Source organism: Gigantopelta aegis, chromosome 9 (assembly GCF_016097555.1).
Source record: "Gigantopelta aegis isolate Gae_Host chromosome 9, Gae_host_genome, whole genome shotgun sequence".
Taxonomy (NCBI): Eukaryota; Metazoa; Mollusca; class Gastropoda; order Neomphalida; family Peltospiridae; genus Gigantopelta; species Gigantopelta aegis.
Genome location: NC_054707.1, coordinates 39019006 through 39043242, shown reverse-complemented (window position 1 = coordinate 39043242; position 24237 = coordinate 39019006). Strand labels below are relative to the sequence as shown.

The 24237-nt window shown below is 33.6% G+C and overlaps 1 protein-coding gene across 2 annotated transcripts in view; it reads right to left on the bottom strand.

Annotated features, from left to right (window-relative positions):
- Nucleotides 1-24237, bottom strand: part of LOC121382033 (ephrin-B2-like) — a 352171-nt gene that overhangs the window by 71708 nt on the left and 256226 nt on the right. The window contains exon 1 of one of the 2 annotated variants that reach the window (XM_041511500.1): nucleotides 21550-21930. The exons of the other annotated variant lie outside the window; for it this stretch is intronic. Within the exon in view, the coding sequence (XP_041367434.1) occupies nucleotides 21550-21704 (155 nt within the window). The 5' untranslated portion in view covers nucleotides 21705-21930. Of the gene's footprint in view, nucleotides 1-21549; nucleotides 21931-24237 lie in introns of those variants that run through there. 2 annotated transcript variants of the gene reach the window in all.

The window sequence follows — 24237 nt, the reverse complement described above, 5'->3', positions numbered from 1 at the left end:
TTTTTTTTCTTTTCTCTTTTTAATTTAACACAATACAGTAAAATACTCTTATAATGAATCGGAAGGGAACATAATATTTTGTTATAGCAGTAGTTGGTTGTACACATTTGCACAAGTCGGTTATTAATGTATAGGGAAATAAAAGGAACATTATGAGCAGTTCATTCTATGCAGTATTTCGTTCTAAGCATGTTCGTTGTAAGTGTACCGTACTCTATTGTATATAACAATTCAAATAAAATTCCACGAAAACCGATCTTTAGGAATTATTAATATAGAACCAGAAAGGATAGTTTACATTATTAACTAGTTACTACTGAAGCACTGATTATAAATGAGGGGTAGGATGGGGAACAGCAGTTGGTCAGTTCATTATAGGGGATCACTCCTAAGGCCTGTCATACCCAGGCAAAAGCCTTCCTACTGAGCTACATTTGAGCCTGTGCTTATAAATGTTTAAAATCAAAAACTTTACAATAACATCTAAAAACCTGCATGAAATTTGTATGGCATATTGATAGGATATTAAAGTCTCCACTGTTTATAAAAATTCTTGAGTCTAGACTTTAAAGTTTTACAAGCACTTGGGCCTGATCCTTCAGGGGTTGAAATTGGCTGAAATTCCTGCCGGACATTCGGTCGGGACGGCAGCATTTCGACCACTGTCCTTATTCATCAAGCCAACAGCACATCAAGTTCCCACAGGGGAAACCATTTATCTCTTGACCACTAGTCTGAATTCATCATTCTGAAAGCTATGGTACATTTTGTATTAAATACAACATTGTGTACAAGCACATATATATATATATAATATATATATTTACATGAAAAGTGATCACAACCCAAATGAATCTGATACCCTTTTCATACCATTATGTTTCTGATTTGTACCGGCCATGTATACATGTACACAACATGTTCCTAAGCTCTAACTTCTGATATTAGCATGATCGGGAGTGTACAACTTGGCAAGCTGGTCCAGGAATTACCGAGAAAATCCCCTCATTTTAATTCAGCCAGCAGACTTGACCTGTGACTGGCCTTGCCTGCCCTCTGTGATGAAACACTTCAAAGACAACAGACAGCTGTTGGAATAAAATCACCATAAATATTGTGACCAAGTTCATAGTCGGCCCATGCCGCAAGTGGCTGTATTTAACTTTAAAAGGTGGCCAAGTCCTCGTTTGAGTGCTACGTTATACAGTACAGACGCATGTACAACTGTCTCCATTCGGATGCATGTGAATGACCCAAGTTCAGACCGGACCACTGAATCGGGCAATGTAATTACTACAAGCTGTCTCGGAATGACAGGAAAAATTAGTTTTGCCAATTCACTACAATTTAGTTTGGACTTTCCAATAACACAAATTTGCCTTATATATATATATATTAATTATTAGTATTTATTTTCAGTTTCAACAATATTGGTATGCATTACAAAAATACAAATGTTATTTTATTAATATTTGTAAAATTTCTGAATTCTTATCTCATATGACATTTTTGTAAATATTAAACCATTTATTACATGTATAATACTGAGAAGATTATATAAAAGCTGAAAAAGCTAAAACAAATGTTTGTTTTTTTAACTAAAATGTAACTAAGATTAGTTCAGCTGTTATAAAATTAAATGCCCAAAAGCTACAGAATTTGCATTGATGTTCTACATTGCCTGATCAAGTTCTGATCTTCAGTTTACTGCATGACAAGGTACAATTATTGTACTGCCCCTGGCTGCGATGAGTCAAACTTGGTACATATGTACACTATAAGCCACTGTAATCTTAGGTTCATTCACGGCAAAGCAGTCAATTTGAAACCACATATTTACAAATACAATTAGTCCATGTTTTTGTAACAAATGAGAAAATGTCTAAATAATAAACACCCGTCAACAACAGAGATGGACTTGAAGAAGATAAGCCATTATCAGCGTACAGAAGTAAGTATATGCTTTGCCTTCGCTGTCAAAGATGAACGATGGGGCAGACAAAGTCGACTCCTGGCAGTGAGAGAAAATAACAGAGCTGTACAAAACACAATAGGAAGAATAAAAATGTCAAGAGTATGTACTTGAATGGGTGACCAGTGACTGCCTGGGAAACACAAGGGTGTTGCAGACAACATATCATATACATGTATGAGATCTTCCATGGGTGTTGTGTGCTATTATGTCTGTGGAAAGTGCAAGAAGGATCTATTCGGCTGGCCTCAGTGGTGTATAATGATTAACCCAATGTCCTCAAGGCTTGCACATACTGGGTTCACATCCCAGTATCTGCCTTAACTCAAAGTTGCGTTTTAATGGCTCCACTAACTACTAACCCACTGTTCTGGACACTCAGGCATGTGCTCAAGACAGCATACTTGAACCTTAACAGGATATAAGTACGAAAATAAGTATAATGGCTCAGGGGGAAAGTAGTGAATCCAAGGCAATTTTCTTGAAGCTTAATTGAACTGAAGTTTGAAAATTAACTTTAAAATAAACTACTCTATAGGTGAAGTACATGAAATATGGCAGCATGTTTACCGTTTGCATATTAACACCTGTCCAATATAGACAAAAAAACATGCAGATGAGCCACATGTCAATTAAGGAGAGTGTTGATGAATCTTAGTTGGATGTTATTAACCAAAATAAATTACATCATGATGAAATAGTCAAAATTTTCTTGATTTAAAAAAGAGAAACCTAATTTACAAGATATGATTGACTCCTCAGCAATATATACAAAACACATGCTAATGGACCATGAAAAACAAACACTGGCCAAGACAAAGACCTGATCATCCTAGCTGACATCTACAGCATGCCGCAAGTTGTACAGCTGAATTTCTCTTATTCAGAAACAAGCATGGTCAACTGGTCAACAATACAAACTGATTTCTGTTAATTTTCTGACCCTTCCCACTGACCCATGTAAAGTCTGGCTCAGACAAGACATGATGGCCCCTCAGGGTGTTGGGCACCAAGGAAACCATTGAAAGGATTTCCACCCAAAGTGTGTTATCGTAAGTGGTGTTCTTTCTCAGTTGTGACTATGTGGTAAAAACAAATCCATGGAGAAAGTCCACAGAGGAAAGAATGTACCACAGAAATGACAAAACGGTTATGCCTCGAGTGGTAAAGCTGCAAACAGCACAAGTCACGAAGTTTGTGATTTGTGTTTACCGTGACAACAAAGCCAGACATATTGTTGTCTGTGGTAAATTCCTCCCTTGATCAGGTTATATCACTGCAGGTAATATTGAACCAGACTTCTTGTGGTTGTTGTAAATCTGGCTCAAGAGGCCAGCTCTCCAGTAACTCAAGTAACTCAGTAACCCTCAAGAGTGCAGAATCGATTACAAATTTTAACCAACGGTAACAGATTCCAAAGCCCACTGAAACTCAACTCGAAGAATTTTTTTTTTCTCTTCTTAGTTGAGATTTAAGCCTTTAAGACTTGGAAGACCGATGATCTATGTACTAAAATTGATAGCTAAAATCAAAAGGCATTATTTAATTGTAATTGCATTGGATTGAACTTTTACTGTCAGTAAATAACTGGTTAAATTTAAATCAAACCTAACCAAAGATTTAAAAAAATAAATATGTATACTATCTTTGACATATATATATTCAGCATGGTTATGGGCTTAAAGTCAATAAGATTATTATCAGATACTACTGAACTCTTTAATATGTCAACAAATTACAACTGATCCTAATTAAAGTCATTTAGAAACAAACTGAAATAGTGGTGTTTAAAAAAAAAAAAAAAATATCATTCTTCATGACAAATAGTTATTACTGAAATCAGTTATATTTCAATAAAATAAGTCTTCCAATATTTTATATAGCGTAATTAATTAGTAATCAAATTTAAGCTTTGAAGTCATAAAATTGGAAAATTTAATAATTTTCATTATTATCCACTCTTACCTAGTGGTAGCACAATACATATGCAGTGTGAAGGTATGACTCAGGGTGAATAGCATATTTGTTGTACTAGCACAGTAAGTTGAATAAGACTATTTACTTTAATCTCATTTAAACACCAAATTGACCAAAAACTTTAGATTTGCCAATACTGACCATTTAAACAAGAACTTATAAGTACTGTAACATATCAACTGACAGTAAAACAAAAATGTAATAGCCAAACATATTTAACATTGTCCAATAACTAGGGTCAGGACCTTCAATTAAATGGACCAATAAATTACTTCAAAAGCTGTTCCCTGTCTAGTTAAAACAATGACAAGGACTTTTATTTTCACCCATATCACTGACGCAACATGTAGCACTAAACACACAATGACTTGTGAACTGACACGAAGTCAACCCATTGATTTTCACCCATTATCAAGAGTGCAATTGGAATTCATTTCTGGAGAAAAAAAATATATTTCAGAGTCACAGAACACTGCACTCGGTGACATCAAGGGAAAGACGACAGATTAATGTGGGCCGGAAACAGGTTATTAATCTTCATTGGCATCACACAGAATAATCAGCTAACAATACAATCACAGTGGTACTGATTAACAAAGTACTTCATGGTGATGTGAAAAGAACACAAAATTAAAGGACATTTTGTATGAGAGCAGAAAGTCTATCAGTAAAGACAAAAAAAAGAGAAAAAGAGAAAAAGGTAAAAATACTATTTATAGAGAATTAATTGAGCGAGGTGCCAATTTTTATATGAGTCAGTCAATTTAATTTTGTTTTCAACTTTGTATTTTAGAGATATTTGTACATTGAAACCGATCTAAACCAGATCATGCAAGGGACCTAATATTTATTTGATTTAGACAGGATCTGGTTTTCAGAGGGTTAAGTTTTATAAATTTACAAAATTCAGGATTTCTTCAAGGTTCCGTTTAGACTGGTTTCACTATGTGTGTGTATATATATATATATATATATATATATATATATATATATATATATATATATATATATATATATATATATACACACACACACACACACACACACACACACTCACACACACACACACACACACACACACACACACACCAGTACATGTATTTTTAAAGCTCTGACCCCTATTTCCAAAAAGTAAATCAAGTTAAAACTATTAAAAAAAATTTAATTAACAATTAATTTTATTAAACTCTCATAATTATATTTTGTAATCTTGTAAATTAAGCCAGAACTAAAGTACTTTGAGAACCGTTATATTTTGAGATACGTGCATTAAATAATAATGATGTATGTCTACATGTAAATACATGCACCTACATGTACCCTGTAGCATGCGGTCAAGCCAGATCTTTTTGAAAAGGAACAATTTAAGCAGCTCTAACCTAACTCTACGGGCAGATTAGAAACCTGTTGACATTACTGTCACAAGATTGTGTCACACAATGGCCTGGATTTATTAGCCTCACAAATGAGCACCGGTGAATTACAACTGGCTTAACCTACACCTAGACTGACCATTGTCCAGCCAGTCAAGTATGTCTCGTATACACAGTCCATTTCACTTGATAAATGTCAACAAAGGCAAGAATGGACATAAACGAGACAAACGACTAAAGAAAAGGAAGGAATGTTTGTTTAATAATACCCCTGTATATATATATACTGTTGATGATCTATAGAGTAAAAGAAAATGGTTTTCACAATGTATTGACTGTTACAGTGTTAGTGTTACTGTACTGCTTTTGGTTATCACTGAGGAAAGGGGATGTTTTTTTTAATGACAACTTTATTAGTACATAGTGTTTAATCTGCAGTTATTAGGTGTCAAACATGTTGATTATAACACTTGGTTTTGATCATTAAATTTTTTTTAAAACCTGATGCCACCATATATGTTCTTCAGATCTTCAACACAGATCTTTTATCCACATTTTTGCAGACATGCAAATAACTTTATCTTTTAATAAGACACAGTGATGTTTTTTTTTTCTTTAATCCCTGCAGACATTTTTAAGACTTCCAATAATGATTCAGTCTTACTATATACTAGTGTATACCCACGTAACCAAAGAGCTATATTGCACTTTGCTTAGTAAAAAGGAGTCATTGTTATATATATTTTAATTGCCACTTTAAGGATAAAATATATTCACAGAAGGTGTAAGTTTTGACAAAGATGTCAGTGGAACAAATCACCAATACACTGTTAATGATAACACCCATATACATGCAATTAGTGTCTTCTGTTTGACAATTAAATAAGTGTATTTAAACTACCCAAACAACAATAATAATGATAATTATGATAGTGATGATAATGATGATGATGGTGATGATGATGATGGTGATGGTGATGGTAATGATGATCATGATAATGGTGGTGGTGATGATGATAACGATGGTGGTGATGATGATGATGATGGTGATGATAGTGATGATGATAGTGATGATGATGATGATGATGATGATGATAAAGTTTATGCTTATACAACCATAATACATAAGCTATAGCAAGAACAAATCCAGTGAAGGCAATAGATGTTAATGCCCTAGCTGTGACACCTCATGCAGACATTGAATCACTCAGCTACACCCAATTCAACTGGTGCAAATTCTGACAGAGATGCCAACTGGCTATGACTCCCCTATCACACTGTCAATTACACTATCCAGCTAATTAGCATTATCAACTTCACAAAGAGACTTGCAATCCACCCAGACAGCTTCTAGGGTTAATGGGTTTATTGTGAGATGAGCCAGTACTATTGTTTTTCTGGATTTAAATCCATCTGGATTTGTCAGGTCATAGACATGTCAGTTTGATGGCAGGTTCTGAATGGGGGTTATTGCCCAGACAAGCTCCAGTTGCTCTCACCACTTCAGTCCTTTTTTTTATGATGAACAATAAAATTATATATTTTTATGACCATCATCCTGTAACAAAGTGACCCACTTATAGAAATATAGCCTCTAATATATCTCCAAGATCATGCAGGGTAAAGTTTTAACGTTTGTGTATGTGTAAAGGTACTTAAATCTTTATTGGGGAAGGATCTAGGACATTTTTTAAATATTTTATTTCTATTTTTATTTTTTCTATATCCTTGGAAAGAACAAGAGTATGATGAACTATTTTACAATGAATGTTTGACATCCTATAGCCAAAACTTAATAAATCAATGAGCTCTAGTGATGCTTTAATCAAAACAAACTTTAAACTTTTCTTATTAATAATTTCCAGACAAGTACTGTAGTCTTAAATTGTTTGATCTCCTTCATTCACGTTGTTTACAGAGAGTGTAAAATTCTGCAACATTCCATTTCAACTGTCCTAATATTCCCCCAAGTAATTCGTGTCTATGATATTTGACAAGTCATTCATTTGCCTGACAATATCTGCAGTTAGATTTCCCAAGCTACAATTCAAATCACTTTCATGTTTAACAGATTCAGAATTTGGTGCACGAGAAAGAATATTGATCATCCCGGTCATCGTGATCATAGCAATTCCTGTTTGTCCAATAAACTGTAGATGAGAAGATTTTTGGATAAGAAACACATAGGAGAATTGCTGGTTGCTCCATGGATCATGTTAGGGTGATAATTCCAAAACGATAAAGTCTCTTATATTCGGATAAATCATATAAATAATATGCTTCATTTGTTTATCCATCCTCGGTGTATGGACATTTATTTGGCATTACTTTGTTGCAAGTCCATTCAAAAGGGTCTGTGGATTATATCAGGGTAATACAAATATGAAACAGTGTCTCTCTAAATACACTGAATTGTATTCATCATTCTGCATCTACATGTATACCTACGTCTGTGTAATTTTCTTGCATGTTTTTCAATATATTGGCATGACAAGTACTGGCAAACACTCAAGGGGATACCTCTATTATGCTGCAACATGTCTGAAGAGACCACTTTACAATTCTCCTAAATCATCCAGTACATCCAATGCAATACATATTAATTAATGCCTTACCAGATATCCGACATTTGAGGCCAATTTTCCATATCTTTAGGTGGTTACTTAACCCAGGCCTGTGTATTTTAATTTAATCCTGTATTTAAAAGACCACCTTTCCATACAGGACACTATTAACTGGCTGACCCTTACAGACTGATTACAGAGTTGGATTAATAATAGTTTAATGACAAATCATCATCCTTATTGATTGAGGGCAGGATTTAGCTCAGTCAGTTGAGTGCTCGCTTGAGGTGCTTGTGTCGCAGGATCGAACCACCTTGGTGGATCCATTCACCTGATAGTTTTTTTCTTGTTCCAACCAGTGCACCACAACAGAATAAAGGCCGTGGTATGTGCTTTCCTGTTTGTGGGAAAGTGCATATAAAAGATCCCTTGCTACATTAGGAAAAATGTAGCAGGTTTCCTCTGATGACTACGAGTCAGCATTACCAAATGTTTGACATCCAATAGCCGACTGTTAATTGATCAATGTGCTCCTGTGGTGTCGTTAAAGAAAATAAACTTCATCCTTATTGATGCACATGATCAGGATTACCAATTCATCCAGGGATTTTCCACCTTCCCCTTCCCCCAATGCAAACCCAAGTGATGCATGCATGCATGACCCTGGAAGAATTGATTGGAATTCAATATTTTCTATACGAGGTAAAATACAAATTAACAACAACCTAAAAAACCCACCATGTACGATCCGCAGACTTTGACAGATTCAAATGAACCACCAATGTCCTTATTGATTGCAAGAAAACTACGTCCCCAGTGTATTTCACAAAGCGATGACACCTTAGGAGAGAAAAATGATGAAGTAGCTGTCTGGTTTTCTGACAATTCTTGGGTCAGAGATAGTCCGCGCATCAATGTAGTCAGCAGTTATGCACGCTAGTGATGATAAATCGGGGTATTACGCATCCGAGACGTACAAGGAAATGTCACGGCAAGCATAAAGAGTGAGGATGCATGCAAAATGGTGATTTTATTGCGACAGCTTTAACGTAGCTATTTGAACATTTTATGGTACTAAACTTGCTATATAGAATGAGCAAGAAATATTGGTTAATTTGAAGTAAGAGATTAAAAACTAAATAATCGAGTTGATACAATTTATTTGCTTCTGGTCAGTGCCACTAGTATTGGTGGTATAAAGTAACATCTACCATACATGAATTCAATAAAAGTATAGTCTTTTAAATTCCATCTTGTGGTGAAAAACAAGCTCATATTGGAAATAAATTTTAACAGCCATTTTCCAAATCAATTTGCAGTCCTTTCTTTTAATGTTAAAAAGATAATTTTTTTAAAATTCATTAATAAATTTTTATAACACAATTAACAAGGAGAGTTCTAGCAAGAGGGCAAGATGTTAGAAATAAAAGTCTATAGGTAAACAGACCGTTTTAAAATGTCAAATCATGAAGAAGAAAAACAGATTTGGAAACATATGCATAAATACATGGGTTTAAAATATGTACGAGCATGAAGAAAAAGCATATATAAGATATTAGGAAGGAACCGATAAGCATAATTATCCGTCTACAATTCTCAGTCACACTCCAGTATAAAATGGCCAAAGCCCTGGCTCTCCAACACGCTGGTCACTAAGTACACTGTCGCATACTGTGTACAGTTATACATCTCTCTCGTACACACGGGCTAGCTTAATCCATTTCTTCACAAGGGACGATCTTGTTGGTTTTTCTCAAACCAATTTTCGTCTTTTGAGTCCCGAGATACAAAAGATTTTAACCTGGATGTTACTGAGAGTTTAAACATGATCTGCAACACTTAATCCAGGCAAATATTTGTCAGCGCTGTCATGGGAACTGTGGAAAATTTAACGCAGCGTCCCTGTTCAAATTTAACTCGGGAGAATTCAAATGTTTTCTTCTTCTCTTCCTACTATCTTTTCTGTTATTATGTGAAACTAATACCATTCTTGTGCAAGTCGAAATCTCGAAAGGCATTGTTCTGCTAAGGATTGTTATGGAGTTGCCATTGTTGTCAGTGGTAGTGTTTTTTGTCCCGTGGTTTATGGCCGGTTTTATTTTTGCACAGATCTAGAAATTCCATATATATAGCCTTTTAGCTTTAAAATTGTTGAGGTCTTGATATGTGGTGTCAATTTTATTAAACAATGAACATCTGTTTACATTTGCACCAAAACATTGTTATTTTATGCTTCAGGAATTGGGGTAAAATAAAGCTTATCCATGAAATACATATAAATATTTTAGATATATGAATAACAGTATTCAAGCAAAACATTGAGTTTAACAGTTTTCTAAACAAAATGTAATACTTTTAAATGTGAATTATGACTTAAAATAATAAAACAAAAACACATGGTATTGAGAATATGGTAGATATAATAATATTTCATTAAAAAAAACAATATTTAAACAAATTAATTTTTTTAATCGTTTAGTATTTATCTGACAAATGAGAGGATGAATTCTCCAAATCTCCAAATATTCCTTCACACAAAAGATTTATATGCGTGTGTGAAATACACATGATTAACATTTCCCCAAAGATCTGGTGCAAGATCTCACAGGAAATTCACAACATGTAACCAATCTATACTTCTAGAAAGAAGAAAAAAACCTGTGTCTAACGATTCTCATATCAAAGAAACACGTAAAACTGTCTCCCAATAAAGAGCGTTTGAAATATGTCTTGTGCAGTCAAAGAGTCCGGTACCAATACATCAATGCAACAGGGCCATACTTCACAAGGAGCAAGACAGATCAAGGAAAGCGCCACAAGGCGGCAAAATACACCGAAAAGCAATTAACAAGTCATGAAATGTTTTTAACCTCATCTTTATAAAGTCATGCATATTTCTGCAGTGAGACCCCACACCTAATGAGCTGGTGAAAACCACAGGACAGGTTGAAAATCACTTCACGGGGGAAAAAACGTTACGAAATCAGAATCCGACAACATGAACGGTTTCAGTGCAGTTAGGATTTAAATGGTTTAACAGGCTTTAACCATGAAGTGATATGGTTCGGCCATTTTGGATGATGCACACATACATAACATTGATGAGATTTAAATTAAGAAAACTTAAGCATCAATAAGGATATTAAAGGAAATTGTTACCGATTCCTAGTTTAGAGATCTCCTACAAAATTACTTAAGGAGAATATGAACTGGAATTGTATATATATACTGATGGAAAGAAATATGGGATCACACCAACACTAAAAGAAAAAATTGACTGCATGAAGTTAACGGTGTTACTTTATGCAGACATGATGACCCTAATACTGACGAAAATGTGGTCTACAATATCAAGTGTTCCCTTATTTTGTTCTTACAGTATCTGTAACTGTAACACCAGGTTCTGTCGAGAAATTTATGAATGGTAAAAATAACTTGTTACGTCAGGTTTGTGAGGCATGTAGTGTTAAAGACATGACTATTACATTGGTATTATTTGCAATCAGGGATCACCTTGTACATTGCCAAATTAGCTCATTGCTAATTGTATATAGAAAGTGACTACAACATTAAAATATTCCTTAAAGTAACCACGTTTTAATGATTTTCTGGGAAATTCTCTACATAACAGCAAATTGACTAAAACAAAATATCTTCCAGTGTGAGATCTTGTCAATATTATAAGCAGATGTTGGCAGCACAATTGGCAGCAATAGAGATAATTAGAATTTTAAAGTGCCAGTTTGGGCAGACCTGATCATTATGAACCCCATAGGCAGACCTTACAAACAATACATTAATCATTATGACCCATATGAACTCGGATTATCCAGAGTTTATAAATGAAAAATTACTGGGTGTCTCAAATTCAGTGCGTCTCTTTGTGAATACATGTATATGGTATTCAGTGGGTGTTTTTCCATATTGTATTGACTTTAAAAACAAACAAAAATAAGAATGTGCCATTGAGTCTATTCAATTACCATGAACTGCAGACCAGAAACTAATGGTTTGTCACATACCATACATAATGAAAACCCAAATGCTTGACTTAACAGTATAGGAACAATTGGCACAGGATAGTTTAAAAACCAATCAACAATAACACATGCATATATATGTGAATAAACACTACAATCAATTGAAACAGGATAAACAATAATAATAAAAAACCACTTACATGTATGTTCTAACCAAAGAAAATAACTAAAAGCCTAGAAAGAAAAAAACACTTTGATCTTTAACAGGGTAGGGCTTGAATCAATCTAACACAAATTAAATCAAATTTTTTTCTTTCTGAATGTCTATTAGGCTTGAATCCCCCTCAAACATTTCTTTGGATCTACCACTGCAGTGACAGTTGAAACCACCCTCTAATCTAGACACATAAAAAAAAACTTCAACAAAACAAATGGTGTATTGGTCTCATGACACAGTTGTTTTTGCCAAAGCTGCAATAAACCTGTTTGATGCCTTTTACACACGGAAGCCACAAACCTCTGTTGTTACCCTCAACTGAAAAGGAGGAATTTAGCCAATGCAGTCAATTTCATACTTCCGACAATATTACTGCAAACATGTCATGTGATTGGTGGAAAAAATATTAACTTCACTGCTAAACATAAGTCTACAATAGGTGGCTCTGTTTACAGAAGAAGAATTTTAGTGGAAAATAAAATCCTCTTATTGTTTCCACAATTCATCAATGCGGGTTGACTGGGTGCAGTTTGGAGCTTGTTTCTTCCTCAGCATGCTTTAGTTGGTCGAATTTGTAATATGACAATATTGACGTACCAGCTTCCATCGGTGGATGCAACACTGAATACAGCTCTGCCACGCTTGGCTGATTCCTACATTATCCCTAATGGACACTGATAAATTAATCAATATTGAGTTTCATTTGCAGATCAAACCGAAAACAAATCCATAAAAACAGAAGATGACACGGTGTAAGCAGCTTTATAGGAAAATGAGGATCTAGATTCCATTTATAAACACATTTTAAATGTTCAGGTTATTTGTTTGTTTAAACATCACAAGTGTTTAAATGTCGATATACACTAATTTTACATGCAGTACATTCATACTTGCTCAGTGAAGGCAGAGCTAATTTCATCTAAGGTGTGATGGGTTTATTATGGGATCGATCGCCCTTGATAAGACTAAAGTTGTTTTTTTCCCCTTATAACCAGTGTCATGTCTATGGAGAATACATAAAAAAGATCCCTTGCTGCTTTTGGTAGGAATAACCTATGTGGCAGCAGCAGGTTTTCAGTCCGTCTCTCTCTCCACTCAAGAAAGAAAGAAAGAAATGTTTTATTTAACGATGCACTCAACACATTTTATTTACAGTTATATGGCGTCAGACATATGGTTAAGGACCACACAGATTTTGAGAAGAAACCGGCTGTCGCCACTACATGGGCTACTCTTTCGGATTAGCAGCAAGGGATCTTTTATTTGCACTTCCCACAGACAGGATAGCACAAACCATGGCCTTTGTTGAACCAGTTATGGATCACTGGTCGGTGCAAGTGGTTTACACCTACCTATTGAGCCTTGCGGAGCACTCACTCAGGGTTTGGAGTCGGTATCTGGATTAAAAATCCCATGCCTCGACTGGGATCCAAACCCAGTATTTACCAGCCCGTAGACCGATGGCCTAACCACAACACCACCGAGGCCGGTCTTAGAAAGAAATAACACATTTTCAATTACAATTATTTTGCTTTGGGAATTTGGTTAAAAACAACAGAGATAATTAGAGAGGAAACCTGTTGCCTCCACTCCATTGGCTACTCTTTTTGGTTAGCAGCAAGGGATATGATCTAGTGGTGTCACTAAAAAAAAAACCCCACTGTATTCTACACTTCCAAACAAGCTTAAATATAGTAAAAACTGACCTAGATAAAGCAAAGCTACGTACACTATCTAAAGAACCCACTTTTTCATACTCCCTTACTAGGAGGTGGCTGCCTACCACAGGTTCAAAAACAAATGACATGATAATAGAATACTGTGATTAAACATTTATTCAAGAAGGTACCTAGTATGTATGGCCACAGATCCAAGGGTGCAATTATGGGCCAGTCTCTTGACCCCATGTGTGTGGTGGGGGTATCCATGCAAGCATGCAAAATTATGTGTACAATGGGCTTAGGCGATCTTGAGATAACCAAACTGACAGCAAGCATGCATTAAGGTCTTGTCACCTAGCACCATATCATATAGTAATTTATTTTTGCATATATTTTGTTCTGTTATGTCCCAACAATTTTTTTGTATCTGAATGATACATGCTTGTGATTGAGGTTGTATGCATGAATTAACAGTTTCAGATTAGGTTGCAGACACCGAATCTAGGATGTTTTGCAGAGGAAGGGAAAAAGTTTTTTTTTTATATATGTAAAAAACAACATTTTGCACTTATACATATTCTGATGGAAAGAAATAAGGGGACACATCAAATTGTAGACCAAATTTAATTCACAACTAGTGTAGTAATGTCTATATTTCATACCAAGTTGTAATGTGGGATTGAATGTCTGTAGTGTTGAATGTGCTGCCTATATGTTCCCAGTCAACTTCTGACAATATGAATTGATTTTTGATGCAGTCATTATTTCTTGTTGCTATCTGTGTGATGCTTTATTTCTTTCCGTCAGTATATAAGCACTTTAAAATGAAGGCTTTTTTTATTATTCGGAAGTGGGTAGTCAAGATCCCTGAACCCTCCCTTAAATTCACACCTGGGTTGGCATGGAGTGGGGGAAGGAAGAATTAAAAAAAAGGTATTTAAAATATACACATATACATGTTTTAACATCAAAAGATATAAATGTTTGTGTTCCTTTAGATCAATATATGTATATATCACTAAAAAACCAAAGCACTCTCTGGAGGTGTTTGGCTATCAACAACTCTGTGCAATGTTGAAAGTGGACACTTGTTTGAACTGTGAAACACATTACCCCCATGACCAGGAAAAACCTCTTGGCCAATATTGCCAGTGGTCAACACACTGTGGGACTAATCTCTTTGCCAGCCCACCTCTAATACAGCCCACGGAACAGCCAGGGGGTAAACTCGGCCTCAAACACCAGCCATTAATCCCCCATGGCTGTGGGTTTAACTGTTTGTCACAAATTTCAAATAAAAAAATCTATACTTTCGAAGCTTGCTGAACATTGTTTGAATGCTACAACAGGTCCCAGTAAATATTAGCAGACTTTCGAAACTATAGTTCAGGAAAAAAAAATGTGTGGGTGTCCAATCGCATTTATCTAGAATGTTTTGGGGTGGGTTTTTTTTTACATCTCATCAATTCCAAAAATACATATACCTGCAGGGTCTTCACACTGAATTTTTATCTTTTTGGTATCTTAATTTTAAATTTATTTTGCAAGTTATTTTAAAGTCAATAAGTTACATCCCACTCAAAAAGAAATGAACCAGATAATGTTAAAACGTATTGTGAATTAGATGATGTTAAAACGTATTGTGAATTAGATAATGTTAAAACTTATTGTGAATTAGATAATGTTAAAACGTATTGTGAATTAGATAATGTTAAAACGCATTGTGAATTAGATGATGTTAAAACGTATTGTGAATTAGATAATGTTAAAACGTATTGTGAATTAGATAATGTTAAAACGTATTGTGAATTAACCTTATTGAAAAAACAGGTTTGTTTTATTTAATGACAACACTAGAGCTAACCTTATTGAAAAGCCAGTAATTTGCATAAATGTTTTAGCCAAACAGCTTTTAACTAGTCTTTATTAAATAGCAACTGGATAAGTTAGCTATACTGACAGAGTTAGCTCAGTATATTTTAAACATTAAATTACTATTACTACCTCTTTTCTTGATCGATTTGTTTCTTGAAAAGCAAGCCATCTTGATTCCTAATAACATATTTAATCACAGACAGTTAATTATAATTACATGCGTATTTGAGACGTAATTGCAACATCATATTAATATGGAGAAAATAATTGTCTTTGAAATTGGTAATTTGAGAGATGAGGGTCAATTAACGAACCAGTATGGATCCTTATGAGTAATTATATAATAGTGTAATTAATATGTTTTCATTTCTGATGCTAAAGAACAAATTAAAATTAACAAATGGTTTTCTATAAACCACCCTATCATTTAGTAAAAATGTTCATCAGTCAGCATGTTATTAATTTGTTTATCCGTTCATTTGTGCAAGACTTCCTTATTTTACCCAACCTTCAACACCTGCTTTTTAAGTACATATATATGTTTTAGGGCTAAAGATACTAGTAGCTTGGTTATTAAATCATTAAGTCATACAACATAATAATACATTACAAAAATATATTAATATGTATTATTTTATATTAATTAATTTCATATTAGACAATAACAAATAATTTGGAGAAAATTTAACAAGTATTTTCATTAGGTTTGTTCATATTTATACAAATACTTTTTACAATATCAACACAAAAAAAGTTATACAGCCATTATTTGTTTTTCTTTATTTGTTTTGTTCTTACTTTTTTTATCAAAATTGTTTTTTGTTTTTCTTTATTTGTTTTGTATACAAATACTTTTTACAATATCAAAATAAAAAATTTATACAGCCATTATTTGTTTTTCTTTATTTGTTTATTTGTTTTGTTTTATTGGGGTTTTTTTTACTAATACAATAAATAACGCCTCCTATTTTTAACTGCTATAACTAATACAATTCATGATAAATATTTTTATCTACATGTGTAAACTGCAGATTTTGATCAAAGCAGTACTGTATTAAACAGTTAATCTGACAACGTTGACAGCTATTTTCCGACCTGAAGGGTGTTCATTTCTTTATCACAACAGCGTGATGTCAAAAACTGAGAGACCCCAACATAATCTGACAATAAGAAAACTTGCCAATGGTTAAAAAAACATCTTCACACCTGTAGGTGCACAAATAAAATAACAACAGGGGTCATAATAATCTCTACCACTAATTAGAAAGCTGATAGGCCGTGACCGTGATTCACACCTTTAGTCAAAACACAAAATGGGGTGTGTGTCTATGGGTTATTTTCATGGCAGCCATGGAGCCTGTGTTTTGTGTTACTGTGTGATATACACTTGATCTGTTTCGACTAACACAACTGTAAAGAAGAAAAGAAGAACCCATATAAGTTAAATTTGTTTAAAGTTATCACCTTATATGTTCGGTTTATTACTTCAGTTCATGTTGGAACGGTTAATTTGTTTAAAGTTATCACCTTATATGTTCGGTTTATTACTTCAGTTCATGTTGGAACGGTTAATTTTGGAATCAGTTATTTTTTAGGTTCATAGTACTTATTATATAATAATTGTTAATTGGATTGGATTGTGGATTAGAAATAATTTAATGTGCACACTCAGAGCAAGCTTTTGTAGCGCATGCCTGTCCTGGGCTCAGGTTCTGTCATGGGCCAGTTCTTTTGATATTTGTTAAACTGAATATGTATTTATATATGTATACAACATAATAATATTCAATAGCATACACATTTAATGTTTATGTAATTTTAACACAATATAACATCTTCTATGAAAAACACTGTAAATAAATATATCTAATAGGACATTAAAAGAAAAAATATATATTGAAAAGGAAATTGAAAAAAAATTTCACATTGAAGATTATAAATATTCGAGATCTATTAAACATAAAAAATAAATAGCAAAAGCTTAGCAATAAACAGTCTGCAGTAATTAAATAAATTCCATTATAATTGTGTGTATATTATTAAAAGTAACAAACAAATTATTATTACAATGTTTTGAGCAACTAGAATAAATAAATAAATAAATAAACAAATAAATAAATCCCATCCAGACTGAATATTTAAAATGTGACATTATATTTTACGTTCTGAATATTTAAGATGTAACATTATATTTTACCTTCTAAATTATAATGGTAATTTAACTATTATGCTTTAAAATAAACTACATTTCACAACACATCAGCACAATGACAGATCCTTGTCATTTTTTTACTTTCAAAAGGCAAAAGACGAAAGACGGCCCAGTTATCAGCTATATGGGTAGTTAAGATAGACAGCATGCTGACACTACCGCCCTACATGTCTGGCGACAAATATAGCAATGATGACAAAGAGACATGTCAATCCACGCATTCCAGGACATCATAATTTTAGTCTCTTGTTCTAGAGGCACAGTCATAGTCACATGGTCCAGCTCGCCATATAAATTCCAAAACACATTTTTTGTTAAAAAAAATTTTTATTTTTTTATTTTTTTATTCATTCCTCTGTGAAAGTTTCTGAACCTTAAATCCCTGTCTGGGATGAAACGAGTTTTATAACAGGGCGCGATAAGTTAGACATGGCATTGCTCCCATAATGCCTGCCTAAAGTTGTGAATTTGTTGAGTCCAGTGCAAACACTTGAGATAACCAGCCTTGAAGTAAACCATTCACAAATGAGCAAGAGCGGCCTTAAAGGGAAGAGTTACTAGAACGAGCTTCTCTCGCATAATGTTTGAATCAACAAGAATGGGGCTTTTGGGAGCCAAGGAAATTTAAAGCAAAGATTACCCATACAGCTAGGGGATCAGATTCTAAGTGTATACAACCAGCTGAAATCCCAAGGACTGTACGTCCAATGTACATGTAGGTTTCGTCGGGAAGTGGGTGTGACGAGAACATTTTCGGTATGTGTTAGGTACATGTCCGGTACATGGATTCTAATGATTGTTACAGTTACAATCCAGTTATTAAAAAACTTTTTCGGTATATATTAGGTACATGTCCGGTACATGGATTCTAATGATTGTTACAGTTACAATCCAGTTATTAAAATTTGTTTCGGTATGTTAGGTACATGTAAGGTAAACAGATTCTAATGATTGTTATAGTTACAGTTCAGTATTAAATATTTATATTATAAAACAGTTGACATATAAAAACAAATACACCACAAGGTGATGAATTGGGTTATCCTAATTCTGACACCATGACAATAGAATGGAGACACCCCTCAAAAAAGTATAAACAATAATAACTATTTTTAAACCATTCCCTCTCATGATCCCTATAATCAGGTAGCACTATAAAAAGAAATATATATGTACATTTAGAACAGTGTAAAATGTTTTACATGTTTTTTAATGTTTATAGTCCTTTATTTATGGTGTATGTATGCAAGTTACAACCTATCAAACCTACATTTCTTTCTGTAGTATTCTGTAATAGGATTTTAAAATAAAGAATTTTCTCAGTCTTTTTTTTTTCTTTATCTAAATTAGTATGTATTTACTTCTACTTTCAGGACTACATTGAATTCATCTTAATCTGTAGTCTTCTCACACTTGTACTATTTAACTTAAATTATGAATATTCATCCAGTTCTAAATACACATTTACTTCAACCATAAGAACACCATACAGTGTACAATGAACCTTGAGTACAGCAGTCTGTGATAAGTATCATTACACTTTACATTATGAATATTCATAAAGTGATGCTTGAGAAAAAAAGTGTACACACCATCCACTGAAAGCATACTTGCACACTAAACACCCCAGAATATGTAAAGGATGTTAACAACCAGAAATGGCTTCTTTTTGTATATATAAAGAAAAAATTCATAATTACACAGCCACAGGGTTTTAAAGTAATGGAGACAGACACACAAAAAAGAAAATTAATGGAGCTGGTTTTGCAAATGGTCTTCATTGTTAAACATCTAAAGACATTATCACTCAGTATGATTTTAACATTGTCTACCAGTTTAATGGTACAATAACCTACATGTATTTGTACATCCCATAATATACTCTTTTAAAAAAACAGTCTGAAATAAATTTTTAAAAATTACTCCAAAACAGAATTTCACTTTTTTATTTAATAATTTAGATAAATATATAGGAGTATGTTTGATAATATACATGTATGCATTTGTTTTACAAGACTAAAACATTTGTCAATTTATTTTTTTTTTAGAAAAAAATGATGAATTTGTATGTATATTTGTAGATGTTTGTGTTGTAAATGTAGGGAGGTTTACTTTTAATCAGTAAAAGAAATGGAATATCAGGTAGGTGCTGTATATAGGAATACAAAATTTAAAATATTTTAATCTGAGTTAATAATTTATTTAATAATTTAAATTCTAAAGTTAATATCAAATTAAAGTTTAATACTCCCATTTACATGAACACCACTGTCTAATATTCATTTAAAAGCTATATCCACCAACAGCATAAAACAAACTAAACAGTCAATACATGTTAGGTGGTCACAGAATCTTGAAGATGTAGGGGGCCCTCTACAGTTACCAGAAGCCAAGAGGAGAGTGTAATTGACAGTGTGTGAGATGATGGGTCAGGTCAATTCACACCTGTCCTCTGGGTGGACAGGTCAACCTGCGTACAGTTTGTCTTTGCTGGAAAGTCAGGGCCACACCTTGTCTAAAATAAGTGGGGTGGATTCACTAAAAAGAATCGGGGCACTGCAATTTACGGTGTTCTTCAACTAAACAAAAAAGGCACTTCAAAACTAAAAGGGATAATTTTCTTATTTATTTTCTGCGGGGAACAACTGTTTCACTGTCTACTAATCTAGTTAAATTCCTGGTAGGTTATATAAAAAAAAAAGCCACCCACCCAGACAAACATAAAAAAAACCTTGTAGAATGTGTATTTTTATATTTATTTTAAATTTATTTTAATGAGGATGATAAAGCAGGTAAATATATTTTAAATATTTTGTTTTACTTACCAATAGAGATTTAATGTGTACAGTATTGTTCAGTGTTATTTTAAAAATGATTTCTTAAATACTTTTTTGTTAAATTGTTTTACATAATTATAATTATAATATTGTGTGTCTAATTTAATATAGAATATACTAATAGCCTACATGTAACATGTCTAGTTTAACTATTAACAGTACTTAAAAAGTGTATAATTTTGCTCAACTTTATTAAAATCTAAACTCCTAATGTTGGGTGTACTTATTTCTATATTTAATAAACATATATTTGTCATTTACACACACACAATTTGTTTTACTATTTGATCAGTAATTAACATTTTAAACATTTTATAAAAAGTAAATACTTTCCCTACTCCATTATTACCATCATCATTATATATTATTTATGTACATATTTTGTATTTTATTTATTTTAAAAACTAAATAAAAAGTTGATATACAAGGTTTATTTAAACTAAAAATGGTTATGAATAAATCACTACAATACTGTTTATATTTTGTAAAAAATCTTTTTGAAAACCATATTTAATTTAAAATGAAACACGTATATTCACTCAAATATATTTAACCCAAAATTTCAAAAATATATTCACTCAAATATATTTAACCCAAAATTTGAAAAATAAATAGTAAAAATACTGAAAATTGTATGACAGTTTTCATATATTTTATATATAACCATGTACAATTTACCTAGTCACTAAATTATAATTTCTAACCCAAAATAACACTTGACATCTAATAAAACGCAAAAAGGAGACATTCCGCAACGTGCGTGCGCCACCCGACTGCAATATACACACAAACATCTCGGGTATTTCACTGTATATTACGTTGTGTATTTCACCCCATCACCGACAGGTGCTGTTATAAACATAGTGACAAAACGTACTTACATGGTATTTGAGGAATTCCAGTAAACGGGTAATCTCCTGCCGCTGTCCACAACGGACACCATAGACATGGCCAGGGGTAACAATAGGATGTAGTATTGTAGTACCCACGGCATTCTACGGTAAAACTTCACAACACTGTTGTTAAACACCATCATAATTCACGTGTTTCTAATCCTACGCCGATACATCCGGACACCTAGTACCAATCCATGAAGGTCTGAATTTTTTTCTTCCTTTTTTTCTTTTTTTTTTTAATTCTTCTTCTACTTCTCCTACCACTGTGTGTTATTTTTATCCAGCAGAAACAGAGAGACAAAATTTTAGTTTAACGATAAACTCGGTGAATTCGCACCCGTCCACCAAGAGCGATCGCTCATACTGAGATCAATGCGAAAGCGACACACTGAAATAGGCAAGTCACGTGATCCAACGTAGAGGCGCCTGGCGGGTTCGGGGTTGTTTATGAATGGACGGACCCGTGTCGAAACCGTGTCGCGTTGCATCGTTGCTAACCGATAAGGGCTACAAGAGTTTTAAGTCGCTTGAATATTCATTATCTCCATGGTAAGAAATAATTTGGTTTTACCAAATAAATGCGTGCGATAAGTCGGATTTCGGTGTTTACGCGTGATCAAAGGTAGACCTGACTATACCGTCACAGCGGGAACCCGTGTCCGTTACGACTAAGCTGTAGAAATCTTCGCAAATTGACTATTGTAAATAGAGAGTACCAAATTACGTTTTCTAACATATAACCGCTGATTGCTATACATTACAGTGACGATAGTTACATAAGATGACCACTTTTTTTAAAAGTTTACAAAACAAATTAGGCCTGCATATCTTTACAACCAGTTGGTCGTATTATAGAGGTTAAAAGTACATTTACCAACGCAACGACAGGACGAAAAAAAAGTAAAGTTTGTTTTATTTAACGACGCCGCTAGAGCACATTGATTTTTAATCTTATCATCGGCTATTGGACGTCAAACATATGGTCATTCTGACACTGTTTTTAGAGGAAACCCGCTGTCGCCACATAGGCTACTCTTTTTTACGACAGGCAGCAAGGGATCTTTTATTTGCGCTTCCCACAGGCAGGATAGCACAAACCATGGCCTTTGTTGAACCAGTTATGGATCACTGGTCGGTGCAAGTGGTTTACACCTACCCATTGAGCCTTGCGGAGCACTCACTCAGGGTTTGGAGTCGGTATCTCGATTAAAAATCCCATGCCTCGACTGGGATCCGAACCCGGTACCTACCAGCCTGTAGACCGATGGCCTGCCACGACGCCACCGAGGCCGGTCACGACAGGACGAAGCCATATTTTGCAATACTAATTACAAGCCTTTATAAGTAGGTGGTCTTTTTATAGGGGCTAAAATTACATTTTATTCAACATTAATTATTTGTATAAACATTTTGTTATAGAGCCATGATTATAACATAAAATGGCCACATTTACAAAACAAATTATAGACAAAACAATATGGTAACCTTTACAATAAGGTGGTCGTTTTACAGAGGTTGTAATACATTTGAAAGTAGAAGGGATCTGTTGAAACACCTCTTTGTAAAATATGGTTAGTTTGTCAGACCATATTTAATGGTACATTTTAAAACGTCACATTATTATTACTGTATTGCTTTTTTGTTATTTTAAAACTAATTAAAATATGTTTCATATATATATACATATATATATAATATATATATATATATATATATATATATATATATATATAGATAGAGAGAGAGAGAGAGAGAGAGAGAGAGAGAGAGAGAGAGAGAGAGAGAGAGAGAATATATATACATAATATGTTTCATATATATATATATATATATATATGAAACATATTTTAATTAGTTATATACAAGCATTCAGAGAAGAAGAAGAAGAATATATAGGCCTGCATGGATAAGTTAACTAATGAGTATATCAGATACCCCTGTTTTAATCTTTTAGTATTTAGGTAATCCAAGCTGATGGATTACTGATCACCAGAACAATGACTAATTATCGGTCATTGAGTCGTGGAGGTGTTAAGTAGATGTGATCAGACTTGAACAGCTGTTAATGTTCCTCTTTGTTTATCATTATTTCTATATTCTCCTCCCCCTTCCGTGCTTATATCCAATTAAGGTTCAAGCATGCTGTCCTGGGCACACACCTCAGCTATCTGGCTGTCTTTTCAGGACAGTGGGTTAGTGAGAGAGAATATGGTGTAGTGGTCTTACACCTACCCATTGAGTCGTTAAAACTCGCTCTGGGTGGGAGCCGGTACCGGGCAGCGAACCCTGTACCTACCAGCCTTATGTCCAATGGCTTAACCACGACACTACCGAGGCCGATTATTACTTCTACCTTTCTGCACCTCAAAAACAGATTTTCATGTCTGAAAAGAGTAATGGTATCTTTAGAAGTTTGTACTAATAAGTGTTTCTGATTTTTCAATTCTTATTTTTATTAGTTTTTTTATATTATATAAAAAAAATTTTTAGTAACAGTAAGCCTATTATTATTTGAATATTTCACTTTGTAATAATATTTATTTTTTAATATAGGTTGTTTGTCATTATTTCAATATTAAAATGTAACTACTGGTATGTTTCATTTCATATGGTTTGAACTCTTTGAATTTGGTTTGAATTTTACTATACTTTACAATTGTTGATTTTAATCTG